The following is a 25,830-nucleotide window of genomic DNA, read 5'->3' on the forward strand; positions in this document are numbered from 1 at the left end:
CCTAACTCACAAAGCCTTATAGGTCTGCTTTGCACATGTGCCAGGCCCATTAGTCCTTTGATCTGGGCAGCAGACCTGTGAACCGAGAGAGGCAGGCATGAACACCAGTGCACAGAGAGGCACAGTGACTCAACCAAGGTCACACAGCAAAGTGAGAGCAGGGCTGGGTCCTCTCGTCCCCACCCTGGAGGCCAGTGGAAGGAAGGCTGTAGTGTGTGGGCGTGTGTTCGTAAGCAAACTGCTACTTAATCCAGGAAGAGTTTCTTTGACTTTGCCCTGTAAATAGACTCCAACAGAAGTAGCATTTAGTGGAACCGACTTATTTATTTAAACATTAATAATGTCCTTTTTTCCTTATTGTAAAAGTAATGCATGCTTATTGCAGAAAATCTGGAAGTCGCAGCAACGTCGAAAGTAAAAAAGTACTGTTGCCTATGACCTTCCAACCTATAGATCATCCCAGTCAACGTTTGGGTGTATTTCTTTCCGGTCGATTTACGGTTTTCTTTCCTTCTTTTGCGGACTTACTTCGTGATCGTGTTTCAGGGTCATTGAGTGTTCCTAGAGAATGTGATTCTTAGTGGCCACATGGAGGAGTCCACAGAAGGGCCGGGCAGTATCCTCTCCCAGCCTGGACTAGGAGTGATATGGTAGTGTCGGGGACCAGCGCAGCCCACTGTGGGGAGATACCCCCAACCTGCCACGTATTGCAGGGTGAAGGCCTGACTCGGCCTGGACCCCGTGCTGGAGAACTCAGTGCTCTGACTTGCTGTGTGACTTTGGGCAAATCCCTGCCCTGTCTGGGCTTCAGTCTTCCTATCTGTGAAATGGGCAGAGGGCTCTGTTTGGTCCTCCTGGTTAGTAGACCACAGGTGCTGCAGAGGCGCTGCTCACTTGCCACCTGCAGACAGACAACATGCAGTGTTCTGTTGGTCTGTGAGTCAGTCTGTAAATGGATATTGAGGACCTGTTATGCGCAGGTGTTAGCGATTCAAGAGCCCCCCTTCCTGGCCCTGTTCTTGCCACACTGCCCTGCCCCTTTGATCCTGCAGGCCCACCAGACCCCCTCTTCCCAGCCCTTCTCCAGGCCGTGGCTGGAGCCCAACTGGGTGGGGTTGGCGTGGGTCCCAGGAGGAGCCATCTCCGGCTCCCTCCGCCCCCCTAACGTCCTTGGTGGCCCTTAGACAGCTTTATGGAGGACGGATTGAGACTGTCTCCTTCCTGGCAGGTTTATTTCTTCATTTTTCAAGCCTTGCTCTGATTTTTCCATGTAGGCTGCCCTTGCCTCCCCCGCCCCCTCCCTCCACATACCTCCTTTCCCTCCCCCTCTCATCTGTCAGCCGGGAGAGAGGGCCAGTGGCCTCCAAGGTGATTGAATTATTGGGGCGGGGGGGAGGCCAGGGTTTTCTGCGTGAGTGCTTTTGGCTTCCTGCCCTTGGAACGGGCTGGGGGAGGCGGCACGTGTGGGCTGTGGATTTCCCAGATAGCCCTGCCACCAGCTGAGTGGGCGAGCCCAAGGCCACCTTCCTGCCACCCTGCTCTCCTACTCTGCCCAGCCCCACTCAGGCCTCAGTTTCGCTTCAGCCACCACTGCACAGGCAGGCCTCTGTCCAGAACCTGGAGAGGAGGAGGAGGAGGTAGGGGCAGCTGTGACGGTGACTCACAAGTGCCAGTTTCTTAAACACCTGCCATCTCTCTGCTGTAGGCTGGGACCCAGGGTGAAGACCAGGAGGGAGGCCAGAGCTTATACAGCACCTACTGTGTGTGGCAGGTACTTTCATGTGCATTGCTTCACTTAAACTCCCCAGCGTGAGCTCAAAGACAGGTAGCAACAGGAAAGAGTGACAGCCCTCGTTTTTATAGTTGAGAAATATGCCAGGCACAGACTCCTCTCCCACTAACTGTAGGTTCCTGGAGGACGGGGATGGGTCCTGTCTGGTGATCTTGGGTCTACTGAAGTGAGACTGAGAGGTGCAGTCACTAGCCCAAGGTCACACAGCTAGAAATGGAGCACCGCCTCCTGGCTCCTGCATCTCTGGTCTGTTGTTGGCAGTGAGGCCTACCTCGGAGCTGGCAATGACCACCCAGATGCCTGCCATGGTAGGTTGAGAGCTGGGTGGCACCAGGAGGCAACCCCTTCCCGCCTGTGTCTGCTGACCCCCCACACTGTCCCTTTTGAGGCTGCCTCTTCCCTGGGAGGGAGGGGCTGGAAGGGGAAAGCCCCCTCTTCCCAGCTCTGCTCCGCACTCCAGCTCATGAAAATGAAAAACACATTGGCTTCATTATCCCCGGATTGAATGAACACAGGGTTGCCATGGAGACAGCCATCTCAGGCCTGCGAGGGGGCAGGGAAGGGGCTGGCGAGGCCAAGGCAACTGGGGACTGGGCAGAGGGTGAGCAGGCGCACCAAGCAGGCAGGCCTCAGGGACAGTCGCCACCCGGGCCACCCACCTGCCCACCAGGCTTCTGAGTTCAGATCACTATCCTTGGGCAGAGAGGCACAGGAGGACAGAGCAAGCCGACCCTGAATGAAGCACAGTGCTCCACAGACTTCCCAGGCAGCCAAGCCGAACAGTCAGCATGCCTCCCATCCGCTTATCCTGCCACCTGTCCATTCATCCCTTCCTGGAGGGGTGCCAGGGAGAGGCAGACTCATGCCTCAGCCATCCTGGAGGTGAAGGAGACAGATGGAGTGAGTGAGGGCAAGGTGGGGAGCCAGGAGAGGGACAGGGAGCTCACTTCCCAGCAGAGACCAGCCCAGGGCACCACTGCCGATGGAGGGCACGGACCAAGAAAATGCCCCTGAGGGTGCCAGGCTGGGACCCTGGTGGCTTTGTCCTCTCCCATAGCGCTCCTTACATGAGTTACCAAGTATGCGTTTGTAAAAGGAGAACAGGTGTGAATGGTGGCTGTGGGGTGACAGCAGGGCTGTGCCCAAGGAGGCACCAGGCAGGAGTCCTTGGCTCCAGACCTGAGCAGGGGCAGACCCCATGGCCCTAAGCCAGGCTGGGCCCAGGGCCTTGATGCCCAACTGGGCTTTCCCTGCCCAGGGCCTGGGTACTGTCTTCCTCCTCGGCCCCCATGGCCTGTCACCCATGCTTAGGCAGGTCCTACGGAGGCTGGCTAAACCCCCTTTCTCCTCCAAGCACCCCAGTGGTATGGGAGCCAGGGCTGACCCTCTGGAGTGGCCCCAAGCAAACTCGGCCACCTCCATCTAAGCAGGCAGCCCTGGCCAGTCAGTCCCTCCATGTGATCAGAGACAGTCATTCTTGGGGAAATGAGTGCCCACAGGGCCATCACATAAGCCCAACCCTAACCCCTAGCTCCAGGGCGTCCCTGGGTGGTGCAGACAGTTAAGAGCTCAGCTACTAACTGAAAGATTGATGATTGAAATCTACCCAGAGGCACCTCAGAAGAACGTCCTGCCAACCTACTTAGGAAGAATCAGCCGTTGAAAACCCCGTGGAGTGCGCACACTCTGACACACATGGCGTCACCGCGACTCAGCAACTGTGGCTTAGTTTTCCTTAACGCAACCAGTTTCAATCTCGACCCTAACCCCAACCCCACAGCCACCTTCAACCCCAGCCTCCTGGTTCAGCCCCCTGGACACATTTCCAGCAGCCCTCACACCCCAAGCTTTGGGTCCAGCTGCCCCCTCAGCCCGGATGCCTGCTCATCACCAAGCCCAGCCCCACTCCACTCCAGTGTTTACATGAGGAAACCAAGGCCGAGAGAGGGGGTCTGATTTACCCGAGGTCTCAGGAGAGTCGGGGCAGCATTCCCAGGAGATGAAACCCTGGGCTCCCCACTGACACGGGGGAACAGTTTAGGGGGAGATGGCACAGGAAGGGGCTCAGGGGCTGACCTGTACCCGCACCTGCTGACGCAGCCCAGGGGGTCCTCCTGGCTGTGCTGCCTCACCACCAGGGTGCATTGGGCAGGTGCTTCTCCTCTGAGCCTTCGTTTCTCTGTAAGCCTTAGTGAGGTGTTGATCTCAGTGGACGAGGGGTAGTCAATGGCACCTGTGTGGCCATGCCCTCCTGCCAACAGTGGGGTGCCGAGGAAAAGGCAGGCCCAGGCAGGAGAAGCTCCGGCACCTCCTGGACAGAGGAAATCCAGGGTCTCCTCTATAGTCATCTGCCAACCAGGTGCAGTCAGATCTCAGGGGCCCTTTCTAAAATGCAGACTCCCAAACCCTCCCAGATAGGCCAGGGCAGAGCCCAGGAATCTGTGTTTGCAGCTTCCCAAGCCCCAAACCACTGGCCAGCCCTTGCCTGTCTGCCTCCTGAACCCCAGAGGCCCAGCCAGCCTGCCTTGGGTCTCAGCCCTGTGCTTTCGGCCCAGCCAGCAGAGTTCCCATCCCTGTGGTTGTGGCTCTAGGGCCATGACCCACGACCCCTTCCTGACAGTCTTCCTTGGCCTTGTCGGGCAGAGGCAGCCTCAGGCTGACACTGGGCCTTCTGCCCACCCCTACCTCCTCGTTCCTGTCATCCATCCTGCCTGCCCCAAAGCCCACACCCCCATGGCTTCACCCCCGCTGTTGACCTCCTGTGACTCGGCTGCTGCGTGTCCCGGGCCCACCTCCCAGCCACCACCACAGCCTCCACCCAGCTCCCCACCCGCCGGCCAAGGGTGGCTGCTGGGCAAGGCTGTCATTTTCCCTGCTGGGGATTATAGGTTTGGGGCTGAGTGAGTCTGAGCTGGAGGAGGAGGAGCCAGGGCTCTCACCCTGGTACCAGGCCAGAGAGACACCCCTCACGGGAAGGGCTGCGTGCGTGGTGCTGTTTGGGCCTGGAGGGGGATTCCTGAACCTGGTATGTGTGTGTGCATGTGCCCATGTGTGTCTGTACTCGTGTGTCATGTGTGTGCATGCGTGTGTGTGCGTGTGTGTATGCGAAACAGAGAATCCTTTTCTTTTTCTAAAAATAATGCATTGAGCCTTTCCTGAGCGTCAAGGAATCCCTCTTACTTAATTTAATCCTCCCAACATTCCTGGGGACATGCACAGCCCATTTTCTAGATAAAAAAGCCAAAACTCAGAAAGGGCAGCAGACTGGCCTGAGGCCACACAACAGGCTAGGGTAGAGCTAAAGCTGGCCCTGCCCACATCCTCCTGCCCCACCTGCCCCCCAGCATGGCAGCTTCCTTTTGCCCTGCCTTCACCTTCCACTCACCCTCAGCGTTAGGGGGCTACTGAGTGGGCCATCAGAGACCTTCCAGAGGGCTCGGGTGCTGGGTGCACACTGGGACCCCACATTGCTGCCCTGTGGGGTTGCTGAAGCCACTACAGCCGGCTGCTGGGGCAGGTGCTGCAGGGCGAGGTTTGGGAGGAGAGGTCCACACCCCTTCTCTGCTCCCCGATCACAGCGCCCGGCGGGCTGGGTTTGGAGGGGACGGTGTGAGCCGAACTCTGGCCCTTGGTGTGCAGAGGCCAGAAACAGCGCCCAGTGGGTCACATCTGTTTGAATTGGGATAAGGCTAAATGGCAATGGGGTGACCCCACCAGGGCCCTAAGCAGGCCCTCCAGCTATATCCCTGACTCCCAGGGACAGGGCCTGAGAACCCCTAATGGGGCTTCCAGCCAGGATTTGAGGAGCCCCTGCTGTGTGACTTGAGGGGACGCGGTGCAGTGGTTCCAGGCACAGATGCTGAAATCAGGCCACCCTGGTTCAGATCTAAGGCCCATGTCACAGAGCCTTGCTGAGCCTTGCCTCTGAGGGTCGGTGTGATGATTAAACGAGATCAATCTAAAACTCTTAGCATAGTACCTGGCATGTGGCGAATGTTCACTAAGTGTTAAAGGTGTCTGCCACCACTCATCTGAGCAGAGGGGGGCCCATATGGACCATCAGGAGGTAGGACCTGAGGCGGAGAGATAGCTCTGGGCCTGCTGTCTGTCACTCAGGAGCCAACATTTCTGATGAACAGTACTGGCTACCTGGATGTGAGCCGACCAGACTGTTGACATAGGGCCTCAGCAGGGCTGGCTCTGGGTGGCCTGGTCACCAGGGCCCTTTCTAGACCCCGAGAGTGGCAAGCATGGGGGAGCCAAGGCCATGTGGAGGCCTGCCTGATCTTGGGAATTCACAACATGTCTGCCTGTCCCAGTCACCTCGATAAGGAAGATTTGTGGGCGAGATTTGCAATTCTGTGCTCTCTGAGGGTTGTAAATCAGCTGCACGCAGGCCCTGGTGCAGCGCAGGCCTGAGGCGCATGCACACACTCGGACGCTCACACACCTGCTCACACATTTGCACACGCACGCTCGTCTACATGCTCACACTCACAGAGATGCAGTCCTGACACTCCCCTGGGCCAAGAGAAAGTGTTTGCAGGCAGCTAAGCTCTAGGAAGGGAAAACCCCAGCCTGGCCGCTGCCTGGCCTTGCAGGGTCCCAGAACCGTCCAGAAGCAGGAGTCAACAAGGCTGGGAGGCAGGATAGTCCAGTGGTTGGGGACAGAACCGTCCAGAAACAGGAGTCAAGACTGGAAGGCAGGATAGTCCAGTGGTTGGGGAAATAGTGCGTCATGTGTGTTGTAAGTGTGAGCTCTGGAGTCTGCCTGGCTGGGTTCAAGCCCAGGCCTTGCAACTTGTTGTGTGTCCTTGGCCGTGTTATTTACAAAGCTCTGTGCCTCAGTTTCCCCATCTGTGAAAAGGTGCTAATTCTAGTATGTACCTCATAGGGTAGTTGAGAGAATAAAATAAGCTAAAATATGTAGAGTGCTTAAAACAGCACAGGGGACACGGGAAGAGCTCGGGAAGTTTTGAGTGTTATTATTTTTGTCATCATTATCTTCATCATTACTTGGGGTTTAAAGTCAGACCAGGGCTTGAATCCCAGCTCTGCCTCTTGGCAGCTCTGCAAACTTGGACATAGTACTGAACCTCTCTGAGGCTCCAGTTCCTCATCTGTAAAATGGGCTACTCCCACCCATTTCATAGGAGAGTCGTGAGACTGAAGGAGACCAGTTTATAAAGGATGTACTGTCAGGCCCCAGAAGATGTCAGCCAGCGCTGGAGCCTCCAGGTGGCTCTGCTCCTCAGCCACTCCTGCTGGGGGAGGGCGGTGTGCAGGATGTTTAGATGAGAGGAGGTGGCTCTGGGGAGGGAAGTGGAGAATTTCTGGGAGCCTGTCTTCCCTTTCCTCACTAAAGGAATAAACCGCTAGCCTGAGCAGCTCCCTCTCCCTGCCGGTTCTCCTTCACACCTTTCTGATGCAGAGTGTGAGAATGGGACTTGGAGGCTGACAGGTGTGACTCACGTTCTACCACTCACTGGGTGGCCTTGGGCATGTCACTTAACCCCTCAGTTCCCTCCGTCAGGGATAATTGCGGCTGCTCCTCTGGGTGACTGGAGAGCCAGTTAAATGAGATAATGTACACTGGGCACTTAGTGCAGCGCCCAGCTGGTTAAGTGCTCTGCAAATGCGTTTGGGCCCTCTTTGCCTCCTCTTCCATCTCACCCATTCACCCCTCCCTCCCCACTCCCTCTCCGTGATGTGCACGAATTACATCTTTCCAGCCAGCCGCTGAAGGATTTCTGTCTGGGAAGATGGGCTTTAAAAACCCACCAGGCGAGCCTGGAGGGTGGGAGATGCTGTAGACTTCAGACCAGCTCAGTTCTGACCCAGCTCCCTGGGGCCGGCCACATGAGGACAAAGTGTGCCGTCTGCCAGCCTCCTTCTGCCTCCCTGGGGTCGTTAGGTGCTGTCAGTGGCAGGCTTGTTTCCAATCTGGTCCTAGCATTTTTACCTGCTCAGCCATAAAGCCCTGGGAAGCAGAGGTCTGGGGACAAGTGGCTGCTGGCGCGTGTGCAGGGGGAGAGGTGGGGACCAGTGCCCGTATTTCTGCAGAGCCTGCTTTTTCACACCTCCCCCAGCCTGCTCACTGTCCCAGCACAGCTGGCGAGGCTTTGGCCATGGGTGATGGCTGGAGCATCCCAGGCCGAGCCCGGTGTCCTCTCAGAACTTTGGAGGCCTGACTCTCTGTTGCCAGGGAAACCAGTGTGTTCCCTGAAAGGAAACCACAGCCCTTTTGGCTCCTGAGAAACCCCCCGCTACCCTCCAAAAGTGAGTTCCCTCCAAAACTGATTCTCTCTGAAACTGTTGAGTCGGCAGCATCCTGCCTGCTCCTGCTGAAATGATAGAAACTGAAATCTCCCCCTGACCTTGTCTTTCCCCTCTGTCTTAGACATTCCATGTAGCACAAGGACACGTTTTGTTTCTTCGTGCTCCTCGTCCTCTGGTGCCAGCTGGCGCTCTCAGGCCTCCTCTCTTGTCAACTGCAGCCAGAAAGGGAAGGACTTGCACTTTTTTTTTTCCTTCTCGTTCAGCTGTCAGCAAAAATACAACAAGCAGGTTTATATTTGGAAGGCAAAGGGTCTCAGCCACCAGATCACTATGTCCAGGGTAGGTCACAGCCTTTCTGTCCCCTCCTTCTACAAAGACAATGGCTTGAAATTTGATCCCCAGATTTGCAGGGGGTTGGGGGGGCTTGGGGAGCAGCTCTGTCATTCATTACTCACTTTGGGTTTTAAATGCCATTGGAGGATCATGGGTGATTCTTCAGTAGGCTGACAACACGGGCCTTGGGAGAGATGGTGTTAGAAAAGAATCCCCTAGAACAAGCCGGAGCAGCCAGGGCCTGGGCAGGTATAGAGTGCACACACGTCTTTCCTTGTGCAAGGAGGCAGGGAGCTCACAGCGAGACATCTGAGACCCAGTGAGCCAGGTGGGCTACCTTTAGGAGACAAAATGACCCAGGAAGGAGGGGAGAGGGAAATGTGGCCGGTCTCTACCACTGGATCCCTGGGTACTTCCAAGGATACAGTGGAAAGGAAAAGAAGGGTGTGAAGGGGCCTGAGGAGCCTGGGTGGTGCCAGCAGTGGGCACTCGACTACTAGCCTAAAGGTTGGCAGTTTGAGTCCACCCAGTGGCACCTCGGAAGAAAGGCCTGGCATAAGGATTACAGCCAAGAAAACCCTATGGAGTAGTTCTACTCAGTAAAACGAGTCGCCAGGAGTCAGAATCAACTTTGATGGCAGTGGGTTTGGTTTGGGTTTGAAGTGGCCTTGGTCCAAATCCCAGAGACGGCCTCCCCACTTCAGGGCCTCTGTCTTCCCATCCGAACAACCACTTTGGACCTAAATCCCCCCTAGGCCCCCACCCTCAGGTCTGCCCACGACTGCTTTGTTTTGGTGATCTGAGCAGTTAATTTTTCACCCAGAAATGACTCTGTTCCGGAAGTAATTTAAAACAAAATTTGTTCCTGTCCATGTACGTACTTCCATGGAGGAGAAACAAGACACAGCTGGGTCTCCACTGTCCTCAGCAGACCGCGGCTCGCAGGCAGTGTGTGCCATAGGCGGTGTGTCCACTAGGAGCCTGTCCAGCTGACACAAGACCCGACCACAGAGAAAGCAGACGGGGTCCAAGGAAGTACCTTGGTGGAGTCTCAAGCCCTCTCCAGCCCATTCTGGATTTCTGGCGGATCTTTCTGGGTGATTCCCGAAACCCTCTGTCAGCTCTTGCAATTAGCATGAGGCTCTCAGAGTGTAGAGTAAACTAATGAATTACAGCATGATTACCCAGCACATAATTAACTTTGTAATTAATATGCTACCGTCACTTAAGCTAAAACACTGCTTACAGAGACGTACGGCGATAGTGAACCACAGGTCAGAAAGAGCACTTCGGAATCTTCAAAAGAATGAGCGTAAGCGGGGAATGACTTAAGGCTGCGGGACAAGTTAATTGAAAAGCAGATGGATTGTGAGTGACCTGGTTCCTTTCAGTACCTTCTCCCCTAAGAAAGACCCCAGTGCCGCCCAGCCAGGCGGACTGGCCAGGCCTGGCCGAAAGGGCACTGAGCGTGTGGCTTTATTTCTAAAAGAAGGCAGGCCTTCCTGCCCACCCCCTGCCCCAGCCACACGGCCCCTGCTCTGTACCAACCCCCACCACCACCACCACCCCAGGAAACCTGCAGGGATGCCCCCAGCCCAGGCCAGATCTCCCCAAGTCTGGCCCCGTGGGGGGCACTGCCAGTTGGTAGGTTGGTACAGTTATCTGCCATCACCTAGATTTTAAGCTTCTGGCAGTGAGGGTTGGCATCCTACTTTTTAAAAAATTCTTTCTTCCCCTAGCCCCCTGCCAGAGCCTTTAAGCTAGAAAAAGCCTTAGGAATCATCTCCCCCCGCCCCCATTTTACCACGGCCAGGGCGGTGGGGCAGGGCGCAGAGTCACAGTGCGGAATCTGGACTTCCTCCCCACGCCCCTCCTTCCAGCCCCCTGCACCAGGACAGCTGTGGAACTGTGATTAGGCTGAGGCCTTTGCAGTGAGTCAGCCCAGGTTCCAATCCCAGCAATCCCAGTGTGACGTTGGGCAAGTTTACATCATCTCTGTGAGCCTCAGTTTCCTCATCTGTAAAGTGGGGGCATGACACCCCACCTCACTGGTTCGGTGTGAGCATTAGGTGAGATACGCAAGGGCTGCCTAAGTGCCGGGTCTTTCTGCAGCCCTAGAGGTTTGGGAGGTTCCGGAGAAGAGAATGACCTCAGTCAGCCCCAATCTTCAGGGAGGTGCTAAGGAAACCAGGGCCCGGGCAGGTCAGTTAATGTTTCCACAGCGTGTTGGAGACACCTACCCCCAACCCCGAGCGAGAGCCCCCTGCACGCATACAGCCTTGTCAGTCTCTGGCACAGTCGCGTCAGTGACTGTTCAGCCAGCAGGGTCTCTTCCAGAACCCCCAGAGCCAGCCTTCTGTAGTGCAGCTTTCTTGGTCCCCAGCACAGTGCCAAGACAGCTTGTGTTAGTGGTGAGCTGTCGAAGCCTGACAGACCTGGGTTCGAATCCCAGCTTTGCTGTTTCTGGCTGTGTGAACTTGGGCAAGTTCCTTCTTCCGTTTTCCTCCTTAGCTTCCACATCTGTTGATGGTCTAGTCATTTTGCCTTTGGCTGGTTTGTTGTAAAGGTAATTCCCATAAAATGCCTAGTACCGTGCCTGACGACAATAGGTGCTTAATGAGCGATACCGCATTGTTCTCGTTGTTACAAATAATCACGCGGGGGGAGATTCCGGAGTGGCTGGGGCAGGGCTGCCCGCCCCCATGGCATCAGGGGAGAACTCTGGCCTCCTGGGCCGCCTCAGCCTGTGTGTTCTGGGGCCTGGGAAGGGGCAGCCCTCCTTCTAGAGTTCATTGCTTGGGCAGAGTGGGGAGGGGTCATCTCCGAAGCTGACGTAGCCTCTGCCGCAGGCAGCTTGTGTGACTCTGGCCTTTGCCCTTCCAGGAAGTGGCCCAGGCCCCTCTCCTCACCTGGCCTGCCTTTCTGGGGGAGGGCAGCCGAGGCGCCCTCAGGCAGGCTCCTGGGTGGTTGGGTGTATCTGACGTGCAGCTGGCTTCCGCGAACCTGCGTGTGGTGTTAGATCCAGAACCCAGGCCTCAGTCCCCAGCCGGGATTACCCAGTGTCAGGTAGTGTCACAGACACTTTGTGGCTTCTTTTCTAGAGGAAGCTTCGGTGTGTGGCCGGGGGTCTCCACATCCCCGCCCGGCGTGGCACCCCTCTTCCAGTCTGCCTCTGCACTCCCCTCTACCCCTCCTCCTTGTGGCTACATACCTGAGGTCAGGATTCCTTAAAACTAGTTCCAGGGAAAACTAGTTTTGTGGGATTTTAAAATGTGTGTAGTGAAATAAGGATTTTGTGAACCAGTAAGTAGTCCCTGGGTGGCACGAATGGTTGAGCACTCAGTGCTAACAGAAAGCTTGGTGGTTCACACTCACCCAGAGACGCCTTGGAAGAAAGGCCTGGCAGTCTGTTCCCAGAAGTGCGCAGCCATAAAAGCCCTGTAGAGCGCAGTTCTCTACACACACAGGGTCGCCATGAGTCGGAATCAAGTCCGTGGCAACTGGTTTGGTCTGGTTTTTGGTTTAACTTTGAGACAAGCGGATCTTTAAGGCCCTCCTCATGCGAATGCGCCTTGGTAATCTCCACAGGAGGACAGACTGGGCAACCTGACCCCGTGTATCTAACCATGGAATCCCTTGTCTCAGGAGCATCTCATGGGACTTGGTGTCCGTGGAACAGATAGCAGGCTGCGCCGCCCGGGGTATCCCAGCCGCCTGCTTCCTTCTCCCTAGAACAGGGCAATGGCCTCACTCTGGCCTCCCGGCCTCCATTCAGACACCACCCAGACTATTCAGGCTCCACGTGGGTGTCCAGGCCTAGGCCCTGTGCTAAGGCTGCAGAGGGAATGGGGCTCAGCCCCTGCCTGGAGGAGCAGTGCTCAGTTCACAGGGCCCAAAGCTCTGACCCCATCCCTCCTTCCTTCTGGAACTTTCTGTGACTGGCCTTTGTCACTGGAACAAATCGCCTCCAGCTCCTCAACTTGGCATTCTGGCTGGGGGCCACGGGACCCTTGCTTCCCTCTCCCTCACCCGCCCACACTGTCCAAGGCCTCACGGGGCCGTTCCTGGAGACACCTGTGTGGAGGTGAGTGGTGAGGGCAGGACCTGACTCACCCCACCCCTCCATCCATTGTTTTATGAATTCTGCATCTGCATAAGATTTGGCTGTAAGGTTAAAACTCTGAACAGCTCTAGTGTCCAGAGAGGTGGTGCCGAACTCTTGGAGGACGCTGGGTTGGCTTCTCGTTTTGTACGTGTGACCCAGGGCGCCAGCTCCTCTTCTGGCTGAGGTTCCCTCATGGGTGGGATGGAGATGAGAGGCCCCAGACCACTACGAAGAACAGTGCTCTCATGGCACTCGCCTCCTGCCCAAGGCTGTGCTCAGTGTTTCGTGTCCGTTACCTCACCGAGCACAGCTATGTTCTGTTACTGCTTCCGTTAGACAGATGGGAAGCCTGAGGCACGCAGAGGGTCAGCAGTTTGCACCAGGCCATAAAAGCTACCGAGTGGCAAGGCAGGATTGAACCCAGAAAGCCTGGTGCCCTTAACCGCTAAGCTGTACCACCCTTCTATGATGGGGTGGTAACGAGAGTCAAACAAGATCGTCACACAAAAGTGCTTTGTAAACTGTAGAGTGCCTGCATCCAGTGCCAAGCCAGCGTGAATGTTTGTCATCTCTCAGCAGAAAAGGAGCATGTTTTCAGGTTGCCTGCAGGGTACCCAGCTTGTTTATGGGGAGTTCCAGAGGATGGGGTCCAGTGGCCAGAGAAGGCCCCACTCCCGACCTTGGATGGTGAGCCCAGCCACCCAAGTAGCCTCACTCCCAGGAACTCCCTGAGCACAGCATGGTGGGCGCCAGACCTGGCTAACTTGGACCACGTGCCTTCTGGGCCTTCTTGGCCTTCTGGGGTCCATGCGCCAGCCTCAGCCCACCTGGGCCCTCTGACCTGAGGGTGTTGAAAATCTCTTCACGAGACCTCGGGTACCACACAAGGCTTTTGCAGACGGGGAAACCTCAGGTGCTTCCCAGAGAGGCAGAGCCCCCTGCCACGGCACCCTGCCCACCTCTGCACTCTCCCTGCCCCCCTTGAAGGAGCTCCCAGGCCGGTGGAGAAGCTCAGAGCAGCTGGGGAGGCCAGGTTGGGGCTTCTGAGGCCTGGAGTGGGCCCTGGTACCGCCCCCCACCGCCGACCTGCAGTGGAGCCTGCCGCTCTACCCCACCCCACCCCTGGCCTAGCCCTCAGTTTCCTCATCTGTAATGTTGGGAAAGTCCAGGTCCGGTGGCATCGATTTTGACTCCTGGAGACCCCATGTGTGCAGAGTGGAACTGCTCCATAGGGCTTTCAAGGCTGTGACCTCTCGGAAGCAGATCACCAGGCCCTTCTTCCGTGGCACCTCTGGGTGCGTTTGGACTGCCAATCTTTCTGTTAGTAGCAGTCGAACGCTTAACCGTTTGTACCACCCAGGGTCTCCAAATGTTAGGACAGGCCTGAGCAAATGGCCAGATTCCTTCTAGATCTAAGCCCTGAGGACTCTGTTCCACTGTTAGCGCAAATAAATGCCTGCCTTCAGATTCATTTCCCTAATATTTTTTGGAAAAAAATTTTAAAAACGTATTTTATACTGATATCTCATAGCCGCCAACTAAAGGAGAAGACACGCAGTACAAAATAAAAGTGCAGGCCGGGAGGCACAGCTACTGTCCTGGCTCAGTGCACCCTTCCTATGTGACATGCGTAGAAATCACTCACCCTCTCTGAGCCTCAAATTCCCTGTCTGCAAAATGGGATAGTACTTGCCCGCAGGCATGGGGCTCTCAGCTTGAAGAGAGCCTTCTCTGACCCAGTTTAGCACAACATGCATAAGGTCAGGAATCAGGAAAGCTGCATGTGGGTAGCAGCCTCAGGCAAAGCCCTCCCCAGTCTGGACCTCTGTTCACTCTTCTTTCAAAGATGGGGATGCCAGAAGTTTCCGTGGCATGCATCAGTGCCAGGTAGTTAAGAATGGCTGAGCTTCAGTGTGGAGGATTGGCTGGGCACGTCTGGATTCAGTGGGAAGGGTGTGGCAACTGATTAGCCATGCCTGCCATGGGTGCAAGAGGTAAGAGTGGCATCCTGTACACCACAGCCATGCCATCCCTGGACAGATGGTCCCTCAGGGATTACCTGGCTCTGTCTGGCTGTCTCTGGTACATGGCATTGGCTCTCCTCTGTCTGGAGCTCCTGCAGAATGCCAGGTGGGCTGACGGAGCCTAGGGGAACAGAGGGTGGGGAGGGGGCGATGGAGAACACCTTCTTGTCCCTAGAGCCAGGGCTGTAGAAACATCTGCAGAGGCATGTACAGCCTTCCAGACGGCAGCTGGTGGGCAGGGGCCCTGCCTCCATCTCCAGCTTCATCCCGCCCCACATCCTCTGAAGGCCACTGGGTAGACTGTTTTCTCCCCCACTTCACGGTATTGGGGCCTTTGGGATCCCAGACATGAACACTGCTGTCCTGGGGAAGGCTTGTGGCCCGGGCCCAGCACTGGACAGCCTCAGCAGGCCTGTGACTCCCCAGCTCTGCTCCGTCCTCAGGCCCCCAGGGCAATGACAGCCCCCTTCTCTCAGTCAAGCTAAGGGAGACCTGCCATGTTCCCATGGAGAGTGTGATGCAGAAAAGCTTCATGGGCTTTGTAATCAGACTTAAGTTCAAGCCCTGGCACTGCCACTTCTCAGGAGTGTGGCTCGAGCAAGTCATTACACCTCTCTGAACCTTTGTCTCTTTATCTGAAGCGTGGTAGTAATAACTGGTACATCACATAGTGTTCTGAGGCTTAAGTAATATAAAGAGAGTTCCTAATGTCAGGCACATGTAGGTTCAATAGTTGTTCAGTTTCTCCTTTCCCTCAGAGGCATAGCCATGAGGTTGAGAGAAAACCCAGGATTCAATCTGGCCCTTCTTTGGTTTTGGAAAAGAGGGACTGTCAGAGGAAGTTCACCACGAGATCAGGGATTTGGAGTATGATCAGAGGACAGTAGGAGGGTTTGGCCTCATGGGCATGGCCTGGGCGTGCTAAGGGGCCACATGCCCCAGACGGATGAGACATCCCAATGTACACCTTTCCCTCAGGGCCGCGTCGGCCATGTTTTCCCTGTAGGTTATTGCTCCATCTGGTTAACTCTTGTGTCCCAGATCAGGTAGTCAGGCACAGCTGTGTAGGGCCGGCCTCAGGGAACCCCGCACGGGAGTACCAAGGCTGTGTCATGTCCCATTAGCCAGCATAGACCGTCGTGCCTATGTGCAAGGGTGGGTGTTCGGAGCAGTGGGAATGGGTCCTAGAGAGAAGTGGGTCCACACTTCAGGGAGCCTCGAGTGCCAAGCCAAGCACCTGAGCCCTGTGGCTGAGCAGGGTGGGCGGGCCAGGCCTGCAGATGAGCACTGCCCGGGTCGGATTCAGATTTGCTGCCCAAATCCAGTTTCCCTTTTCAAACTCCCGCCAAGTGACTTCACTCAGTCAGCTCCTTGGCCCTGGGGGACAGAGAGGGGATGCCTCTTCCCATTGGGCCTCCCTCAACTGCACAGCCTGGAAGGCCTGGCCCTCAGGGCCTGCCCCACCCTGCACACCACCTCAGGCAGGCCCAAGGGCCTGCTCCAGCTGCCCAGCGAGAGCAGGGGCAGCAGGTCCCAGGCAGCTGCCCCCACCCTGTCTCCTGCCCTCTGCCCTTCTTCCTGAGTCTCCTGGGGTTAAGCACAAAGTCCCTCTTCCCCGACTGCCTTGGCTTCACCACCACCATCTCCCCCCCTGCTCCTGGCCAGTGTGCCTGGTATGACTACCAGGACCAGGAGGGACTCCTCACTGTGTGACCACAGGCAGGTGCTGCACCTCTCTGAGCTTCCACCTCTTCACCTTGAAGATGAGACGGGCATCGGGTCAATCATGCTTCCCTAACCTGGGTCACTTCATCCCTCAGACTGTGCAAAATTCTTCTTTAAGGGCACTTAAGCCTGCTGTCACTGCCTGACCTAACCTCACCTATAAACTCACCAGTGGTCGTCGTTCTAGTCCAGATACCTCACTATGTAAATGTAATGGAACCCCAGTCCTGAGAGCCCCTGATTAGGGCTGCCTCACTGCTCTGTTCACCCTGGGTCAAGTACCCACCCTTAATAGCCATCCATTCACCTGTCCAGCTGTCCATCCAGTGAACATTGCTGGGTGCCTGCTTCGTACCAGATCCTGGGCTAGGCTCTGGTAATCCATAACTGAAAGGTGTCCCAGCTGACAGGGGACGCGAATGCAGAGACACAGGGGTGATACGGTTCTGTGACAGGGACACTGAGGGGACAGGACCAGGGGTGAGCAGCTCTACTCAAGGAAACCAAGAAAGAGGGTGGCTGTCGAGCTGGGCTGTGGTACATGAGAGGGGCCAGGCACCTGGGCAGAGGGGCAGTCAGAGGCAAAGGTGTTGAGGTGTGGTCTTCAGAGCACACTCCAGGAGGTAGAGGGGTGTGGCATGTACCTGGGAATGGTGGGAGGTTGGGTCCAGGCCCAAGAGGGGCCCTGGGTGATGTGGCATGTGCAGGGTTGTGGCCGAACCCAGGGCCCCGGACCTCTGCCCCTCCAGAAGTCAGAGCTGACAAGGAGGCTGGCCAGGATGGGTCCCTGGGCCCCGGCTTTCCCACCAGACTGAGCAGTGGGCAGGTCCTGAGCCCGCTGGCCCTGGCAGTGTCTCCAGGCACTGCCTCTGCTCTGCCCTGCCTCCACACCACTGGCCCTGGGGGACCCCAGCTGCAGATGTGCATGGTGATTGAATCACTCCTGCACACCACTGCTCACATGGCTCCGTGGGGACCCGCCATTTGCCTGTGCAAGCTGTCGTGAGGTGTGTGTGCTAGAGTGCACCTGCACCAGCACTCAAGTGTGTGCACAGACCTGCTCTTGAGTGTGCAAATGAGCACTATGTGCGTGAATGCTCACATACAGGCGTACAAATGCCTTCCCTGGTTTGGCCTTCACTGTTAGTGAGCACCGCCAATGTTGACCCGCCGCCCCAGGGAGCTGCCTCCAGGAATCCGTATCCCCATGGGGCTGCTAAGAGCATCCCAAATTCTGTGTCCCCGGTGGAGCTCACTGAGGCCCATCTGCCTCCCCCAGTCTTCCAGAACACCAGAAACACTCTCCTGGCTGGCTTGTCAGCCTGGAGATGACCCAGGCCCTGCTTAGATTGGGTTCCAGTCCAGCTCAGCCTTGGCACCATCTGAGGCTTGGGGAAGTCTGTCCCCTCTCTGGGTCTCTGCCTCCCATCCTGCCACATGGCACCAGGGCTGGGGTCCGCGGGCCCCTTGGGCTCTCATCTCTGCCAGCCCTGTGTGCATGACAGCAGCTAGCTTGCCTTGAGTTTGTCTTCTGAGCTGGGCACTGCAAGGGGTATCCTTGGCCAGTCCTGTGCTGGGTGGTAAAAAGTGCAAGATCCACCTTTCAGGAGCTCACCTGGAAGTCAGGAAGCCTGAGCCAAGCAGGTGTCACCATCTGAGAACTTAACAGGCACGAAATTAAGACAAACCAAGCATGAGTCACAGGGAAGTATGTGGAACACGAGAGGCACATCCTGGAAGCGCAGCTCTGCCCAGTGTCCTGGGCCTGCAGACTCCCGCGGGCCACCTCAGGTCAGGCTTCGCAGTTTCAAACACAAGTGCTCCACGCTTGTCAGATGGAGTTTCCAGACAGCTGGAGCTCCTAGTAGAAATCCTAAGATGCCAGAGTTCAGAGGGCTGCCAAAGGCCAGCTAGCCCATCGTTTTACAGATGAGGAAACTGAGGTCTGGAGAGAGGCCAAGCTTCTTGCCCTATTCACATGGTAGGGGGTATCAGAACAAGGGCTGGCCGCACCCAGTGTCCCCTCCAGGCTCCCGTGCTGACTAGTGCTACAGCTCCTACCAGCTCCTGGTTGCTCACACCAGGAGAGAGGGCCAGGGTGCCTGAAACTCAGAGTCATGGCTTCTTTGAGAGGGGTGGGTGGGGGGCCAATTGCTTGAGCTTACTTCTCATTGAGGGACAGAGGGCCGTTAGCCCCACAGTCCAGCAGCAGAAGGGCCGAGGCCAGGGGTGGACTCGGGACCAGGCCCACAGCATCCCGGGTTGGGAGGGAGCCTGGGCAGCCGTGGGCACTGGAGCTGGTGGACATGGAGGATTTGTAAGGACTTGTAAAGCTTAAAGGAGGTGGGAGAGGGGCGGCAGCAAGCTGGGCCTGGATGGGTGCTCCTGTGGCAGAGGGCGACCCCTGCCGGCCACCGAGCATTCGCCACTTCAAGCGCCAGGCAGGGAGACGAGTGGTGCTGGGATGGCCTTGGAAGCAAGTGGACAGGCTCCACGAAGCTGGGTGGGACCAGGCATACAACTCTTGGGTCACAACCTGAGGCGGAGCCTGCAGGGAGGCTCTGACCTCCAGTTTTAAGGGCATGCAGAGAACAGCAGAGTCAGTAATGGTTAGAAAGGCAAGACAGGTTTGAATCTCAGCAGCTTCCTCACTGTGTGGCTTCAGGCAAGTCACTTCACCCCTGAGCCTTGTGAAGATGAAATTAGCAATGCAAAGTGCCTGGCCTGCTGTGGACTAGAGCAGGTGCATGCAAATGGAGGGTCCCAGCCTGCCCCTCTCTCCTCCGGCCTCCACCCCATCCCTTCTCTCTTCAGGCCAGGGACCCTCAGCCTTCTGAGGCTTTGACCCTTTTTCTGCTGGGCCTGTAGCCACCAGCCCCTTCCATTCCGAGGGTCAATAACCCCGATTCCCCACCATGGATCTCAGCAGTTTAAAAACATCACCTTATACACGTGTACCTTCTTAACCAGCTGGACATTTCATTCTTTTATAGATAAAGCAACACTGCACATGACACTGTTGTCCCTGTGGTCTGGTGAGGTCTCCAGTTGTCCCAGGCCCAGAAATAAGGTGGAGCCCTGCCTGGGAGAAAAGCCCCCTTGGGTCTGGGCTCAGCTAGGCCAAGCTGTGTTACCTCCAGACAATTCACCTCTAGGCCTCGGGTTCCCCAAAACCAGCCAAGGTGTTGGGGCGGATGGGGGGACTTCAGAGCACCTTTGGCCTTTGATACTCTGGGATTCTTTGAATCCAGAAGCCAGGTCGGTCCGGCCACTGACCTGCAGACAGCATTGCCTGTGAGCCGGCATGGAGACCGGCCTGAACTTGGCTAGGTCTGTCTCCCCTTTGCAGTTTGTTAGAGAAGGGTCTTCTAAAGTGAGGCCCGAAGCCCCCTGCTGTGACTGCCCCAGGTGGGCTGAGCTTACCAAGCCCCAGAAACTGTCAGTCATTCAACAGGCATTTATCAAGGCACCACAGAGTCCCTGTCCCCAGGGCAAAATGGCCATCGTGGGAAAAGTTACTACTCAAATGTAGAGCCTGGTGAGAGCACCTAACTGATCCCCCTGCCCCTCTCTGTCCTGTTCTACAAGTGGGGAAGCAAGGCCCAGAAAACCAAGGACACCTGCTCCAAGCCCCTCCTGGTTGGGGGACCAACCCAGTTGCTCACTGGAGTGAGAGGAGGAGGAGGACCCTGGAGAGAAGCCCCAGAGCCCACTCTGTGCCTGTTTCTAGCCCTCTGGATACTTAAGTTCATCAACAGCACCCCCTGCTGGCCACTCGGGCCACCGCAGGCCCTTTGTCCTGGCTGGCTCTGTCTGTGGGGCAGGGGGATTAGACCTGCTCAGGGTCAGGGTTCCATTGTACTTCCCTTAAGGCCCGTCAACCAGGGGCTGAGCGGACCCAAGCCTTTGTATAATGTATAATTCGGCTCAGAATCCCTTCCCTGGGGCCATCTTTGGAAACTGCCTTCCTTAATGGGACCCTGGCAGTCAGCGTTTTCCCATGCCTGGGGTGGGGGCTGGACTGTCACAGCCCCTGGGTACCGAGTGGGGTCTGGCACCTGGCATCCTAGGCCCTCCGACTCCCTGCTTCCCCCACCATGGTTTGTCCCTGGCTCCCAGGAACCCTCCTCCTGTAATGCTGGCTGAGGGTCAGTGCACATAACTTCAGGAGGAGAAACAGGCAGCCCCCGCCCGGGAGGCTTTTGGGGGCAGGCAAGAGGAGTGTCACCTCACCACTGCCTCCCACCCCACACACCCGTAACACTGAAGCAGCCTCCAGTGGGGGAACTTGGCCCCTCCCCAGCACAAATTTGGGTTGCAATGGGAAGGCCAGGATTCTGGAGCTGGCTTCTACCCAGACCAGCTGTAACCTCTCTGAACCTCAGTTTCCTCACCTTTGAAGTGGGAATATAATAGCAGTGTCTGTCTGTACCCAGTGCCTGGGCCAGCCCCTGACTTTTAATAGGAACTCAACAAACAGTCGCCTGATAGGGGACATCAAGTGCATACAGGCTTGGACCCAGAGGTCCTTGAACACGAGAGAATGGTTTCATTTTCGTTCCCATGAGCCCCCTAGATGGAGCCCTGGACCTGGCACAGGTGTTAAGGAGTATTTCCCAGGTGCGTGCCAGCAGACAGGGATGAGCAGGTGGGGACTAAAGCTGTCTGTGTGGATGAAGCTCACTGAAGAAGTCCTTCTTCTAAAGCAGGCCTGCCTAGGCATTGGCCACCACCACTCACACAAGCCCTGGAACCTGCCAGGGTCACTGGGCCAGCGTGTCTGTGTTGAGGCTGGAGGGTGACTGGGAGGCAGAGGTTGGCAGGCCTGGCCTGACCCCACTGACACCCCCTCTCCTCTTTCTTCACAGGCTGGACACCGTTCATGGCTCTCGGGTAGAGCCCAGTGAAACGGCCAGAATGAATTCTATGGACAGGCACATCCAGCAGACCAATGACCGGCTGCAGTGCATCAAGCAGGTAGGTGGCAGGGCCTGGGCACTGACAGGGGCACGTTGCCCCCTGCCCTCCTGGCCCAGCTGGTGAGGGGCCGGGCGACGAGGCAGGCAGAGCCATGGGGGTGCTGTCTTGCGTGTGTCAGGGCATTGGTAGGTGCCAGGAGGAGGTGGTGGGCACAGGCTGACTGCCTGCAGCCCCGTGACCACTCACCTGGTGAGACGGTCACTGGCACGGACAAGCCTAACTTGGGCACCATACATACCTGGGTTTGAAGCCAGCCCTCTCCTGCCACTCCCCTCCCTTCCCAGCTGTGTGACTTTGGGCCAGTGTCTCACCCTCTTTGGGCTCTGTGTGCTCTGGGCTGTCATGAGGATGTAATAAAGTGCCTTCCCAGATGGGCCCCCACCTCTGTCCCAGCTATTCTCTAAAGAAGGCATGAATAAGAAGAAGTCCTAGGAAATTAGATCATCTTACAGAAAAGGAAACTGAGACACAAGGAGAGTAGCTGAAGTCACACAGCCCAAAGCTCAGACCCACCAGTGCTGGGAGGGCCTGGTACCTGAGGAAAGCACATTCCCCATCCTGCAGAGGGCCCACACCAAGTCCAAGAGGCGACTCGCCCACCAGTACCCTGTCTGGATAGTTTGGAGGTGGTAAAACCTTCGCAGTAGCCTCAGCACTCCCCACTTGAAAATGGGTTGAGCCCAGATAGTGGCTGGAAGTGATGCACCCACCCTCTGGGCTCAGCAGCCCAGCACAGACTGTTGTCGTTAGCAGGCCCTGGCTCATGGCGACCCATGTACAGTGGAATGAAACACTGCCTAGTCCCATGCCGTCCTCAGGATGGGATCCATGGGTTTTCATTGGCTGATTTTTTGGAAGTAGATCGCCAGGCCATTGTTCCTAGTCTATCTTAGTCTAGAAGCTCCACTAAGACCTGTTCAGGATCATAGCAACAAGCAAGCCTTCGTGGACAGATGGGGGTGGTGGCCGCACATGAAATGCACTGGTTGGGAATTAAACCTGGGTCTCCTGCATGGAAGGTGAGAATTCCACCACCGAACCCCCAGTGCCCCTCAGCACAGACTAAGGAATGCCGTTTTACTCTAGGGAGGGGCGGATGCGGTGGAGGGGGCATGGGCTTTGGAATCAGATAGACCTGGACCCACATCTCCACTCCTCCATGTACCCACAGTGGAATCTCAGGCTAGTTGCTTCATTTCTCTGTACCTCGGTTTCCCAGTCAGGCCCCCCTGGTAGGATGCTGGGCGGATACTGTGGGTGAAGTAGGCAGCCCAGCCCCAGCATGTAGCAGGTGACCAGCCGGGGACAGTGAGGGCTGTTGTCCTCAGTGCTTGATGACACGAGGGGGTTCTGGGGCCAGGGCCTGTGGACTTAGCAGGAAACTCAGGTAGCCAGGGTAAGCCACTTGCATGGCCCCCTGGTGGGACTCAGGCTGGCCTCAGGGCCTGCCCCGCCCAGCCTGCCCTCCCTTCCCCTCAGATGGAGCCTCTGCGCAGTGCCCGCCGGGTGGAATGGAGGCTGTTCTGTGGGAATGAGGGATGTGAGTCCTCTCATTAGCGTCAAGCAGAGAAATTTCAGAGCCCACGCAGGGCCTGAGGAGAGGAAACTGAAGAAGGCTTGTTACAGATTGAACCCAGCCCCAGCAGCTCTCCCAAACGCCAGTTCCGCCTCTGCTCACCGTCACGGAATAGAAACCAGGCCATGTGCCTCCCTCCTCCTCCGCAGCCTGGGCTCTGCGCCCCCTCTCAAGTCCGCCTTTGACCCAGTTCCTCCCGCCCCCCTCGGGGATCAGCCGGCAGTGACCTCCACCCCCAACGGTACATTCCTGCCATCTTGCTTGCAGGCACTGAGAGGGTCCTTCTGAGACCCTCTCCCAGCTTTACTTTTCTCCCCAAGTCAGCTCTGCTGCACCAGAAATCAGGTTCCCTTTACTCCTGGCCAGGCAGCCTCTGGTCCTCCCCTGGGTCCTGCCCAGGGCCAGCCTCCTCACAGCCTGGCTCACACAGCCAACCTGTCACTTACTAGCCACTTACTAGCTCCGTGGCCTAGATTAAGTTGTCACTTCACCTTATTCCTCTGTAGAATGGACATCATAATGGACACTCAGCCGGTGAGGGCTGGAAATCCCAAAAGGCCAGGGACAGCCTCAGCTGGCCTCCCCCAGCCAGCCCCTACACACATGCCATGTCAGGGGAGTGAGATGGGACGGGCCCAGGGCACTGTGTTTGGCCCAAACAGTGGCGCATTTGTGAATGGGAGCAGACTATCCCCGTACCCCTGGGTCCTCCAGAGCTCCCCGGGTCAGCCTTGACCCTCTGCCCACACCTCTAGTCAGACACAGCTCAGTGCTGACGTCTGTCTGCTCCACAGCTGCCCCAGAGGGCAACAGCGGCTGGCTGAGGACTGTGGAGTCTCAGGCGCCCGTAACCTAATCAGAAGAGAAAGGCAGCATGTCTGCGTGCTCTGAGGATGACGGATGTACCGGCTGTGTGGGCTGCTGGCTGGAGGGACGGGCTGTGGCTGACCTGGCCTTCCCTCCCTCACCCGCCCTGGCTCTAGCCATTGCTAACATCCACCACCCCGCAAGCATCCTGCTGCCCATCTGCCCCGCGGGCCTTTAGCTCGGCTGCCTTCCCCCCTTCTCTGCCTCGTGGTGCTGGAGAACCTGTGCCCTCTTTCTGCACCATGCCTGGCTCAGAGTTCAGCCCAGTTCAGAGAGCAGCTAATTCCCTGCCCAGCTGCCTCCCCAGACCAGGTGTCCTTCTGAGCATCTCTCCTGTCCCCATCTCGTTAGATGTCCCCCAGGTAGATACCCTGCCCCTTCTCCCCTGAGCCACAGGTTCTCAGGGCCATATGTCAGGTCTTCCTCCAGGCCGAGCTCTCTGGGGTGAGGATACGTCGTACTCTTCTCTAGGTCAGGAGAGTCCAGCATAGTGTCCAGCCCAGGAGTGGGGTCCATGTCTGTGGTGGGAGGGTGGGGGAGAGGTGGCCTGATAGACTGATAGATAAAGGAATGAATGGATGGGTGGATGGATGGGTAATTAGGTGGGAGGATGGGTGGTAGGTGGGTACAGATGATGGATGGATAAAAGGATGAATGACTGGATGATGGGTGGCTGGATAAATTAACTTATAGATGGAAGGGTAGATAGGCAGATGAGTGAATAAGTGGATGAGTGATGGATGAAGTAGTGAGTGGGTGAGTGGGTAGATGGGCAAGTGGATGGATGGATGCATTGATTCTTGTGTGGATGGATGGATGGATGGGTGGCTGGGTGGGTGGGAATGATGAATGGATGGATGGGTGGGTGGGTGGGTGGGTGGACAGTGGCATGGGTGGGTGGATGGATGGATGGATGGACAGATGGACGGATGAACGGATGGATGGATGATGGATAGATGGATAGGTGGGTGGGGGGTGGGTGGGTGGGGGGACAGGGGCATGGATGGATGGATGGATGGATGGATGGATGGATGGATGGATGGATGGATGGATGGATGGATGGATGGATGGATGGATGAGTGGGTGGGTGGGTGGACAGGGGCATGGATGGGTGAATGGATCATTTGACGCACAGACTGATGGACAAGTAAATTAATCCATCACTATAAAGTTTGCCAATCCCTGGTCTGGATATTGGTGTGCCCTGCTCTGCCCAGCAGTCTTAGTGGCCACTGGGTGTAGCCCAGATCTTCTGAGGAGCTGTGGAGATGGGCAGGCCTCCTAGTGGAGGACACCATGTTAGTGCCTAGTAACAGCCAGCACCAGGGGGGCCTCTGCCTGTGATTCAAACCTGTGCTCCCATCAGCAGAGGACTGCAAAATTCACTGCCCACCCCACGGGCCGCTGGTGACTCGCTCTGAAGTGGGCAGGGAGCTGTTTCTACTCTCACAGAAAAACAAGGAACCGCAGAGGAGTCATAGCATGAAATTGCAATACAACAAAAAAAAACCAAACTGGCTGCCGTTGAGTCAATTGAGACTCATAGCAACCCTATAGGACAGAGTAGAACTGCTGCATAAGGTTTCCAGGGAGCAGCTGGTGGGTTTGAACCGCCAACCTTTTGGTTAGCAGTCTGCGCTCTTAACCACTGTGCCACCAAGTTACCTCTTTTGTAATGGGTGCCTTCCATATGTTGGCTCTAAACTTTGCAACAGCCCCGAAAGCTGTTCCCACCCCCATTTCACAGATGATGAAACTGAGACACAGTAACTTACCAAGGGCTAAGTGGCTCAGTATCAGAGAGAGGATTTGAACCAGGTCTGTCCTGTGCATTTCCCTCCATCACTTGAGCTCTCTGCACTTCAGCCACTTCCTGGTTGAAACAAGGAGGCAAAGACACAGAAAGGGCAAGGGACTTGGCCAAGGCCACAGAGCAGCTGAGCAACAGAACCAGTGAAGGGCTGCCTGATGTTCTTTGCACCAGCGAGACGCACCCACAAATGACCACCCAGAGCCCAAGCTGAAGGCCAGGTGAGCTGGCTGGGGTTAGGATGAAGGAGCTCAGAGATGGCAAGGTGCCCTGGAGGCTGCGGAGATATGAAAGATGGGCGCCTGGTGGCCTAACAAAATTGGGCTCCAGCGCCAAGAT

The 25,830-nt window shown here is 56.6% G+C and overlaps 1 protein-coding gene across 8 annotated transcripts in view; it reads left to right on the forward strand.

Moving 5' to 3' along the window:
• ZMIZ1 (zinc finger MIZ-type containing 1) overlaps positions 1-25,830 on the forward strand; it is a 257,806-nt gene that overhangs the window by 114,892 nt on the left and 117,084 nt on the right. For all 8 annotated transcript variants that reach the window (XM_064269791.1, XM_064269786.1, XM_064269785.1 and 5 more), the window contains one exon: positions 21,127-21,235. In XM_064269791.1, the coding sequence (XP_064125861.1) occupies positions 21,176-21,235 (60 nt within the window). In that variant the 5' untranslated portion in view covers positions 21,127-21,175. The remainder of the gene's footprint in view (positions 1-21,126; positions 21,236-25,830) is intronic.

This window comes from Loxodonta africana, chromosome 16, assembly GCF_030014295.1.
Source record: "Loxodonta africana isolate mLoxAfr1 chromosome 16, mLoxAfr1.hap2, whole genome shotgun sequence".
In the NCBI taxonomy this organism is placed as follows: Eukaryota; Metazoa; Chordata; class Mammalia; order Proboscidea; family Elephantidae; genus Loxodonta; species Loxodonta africana.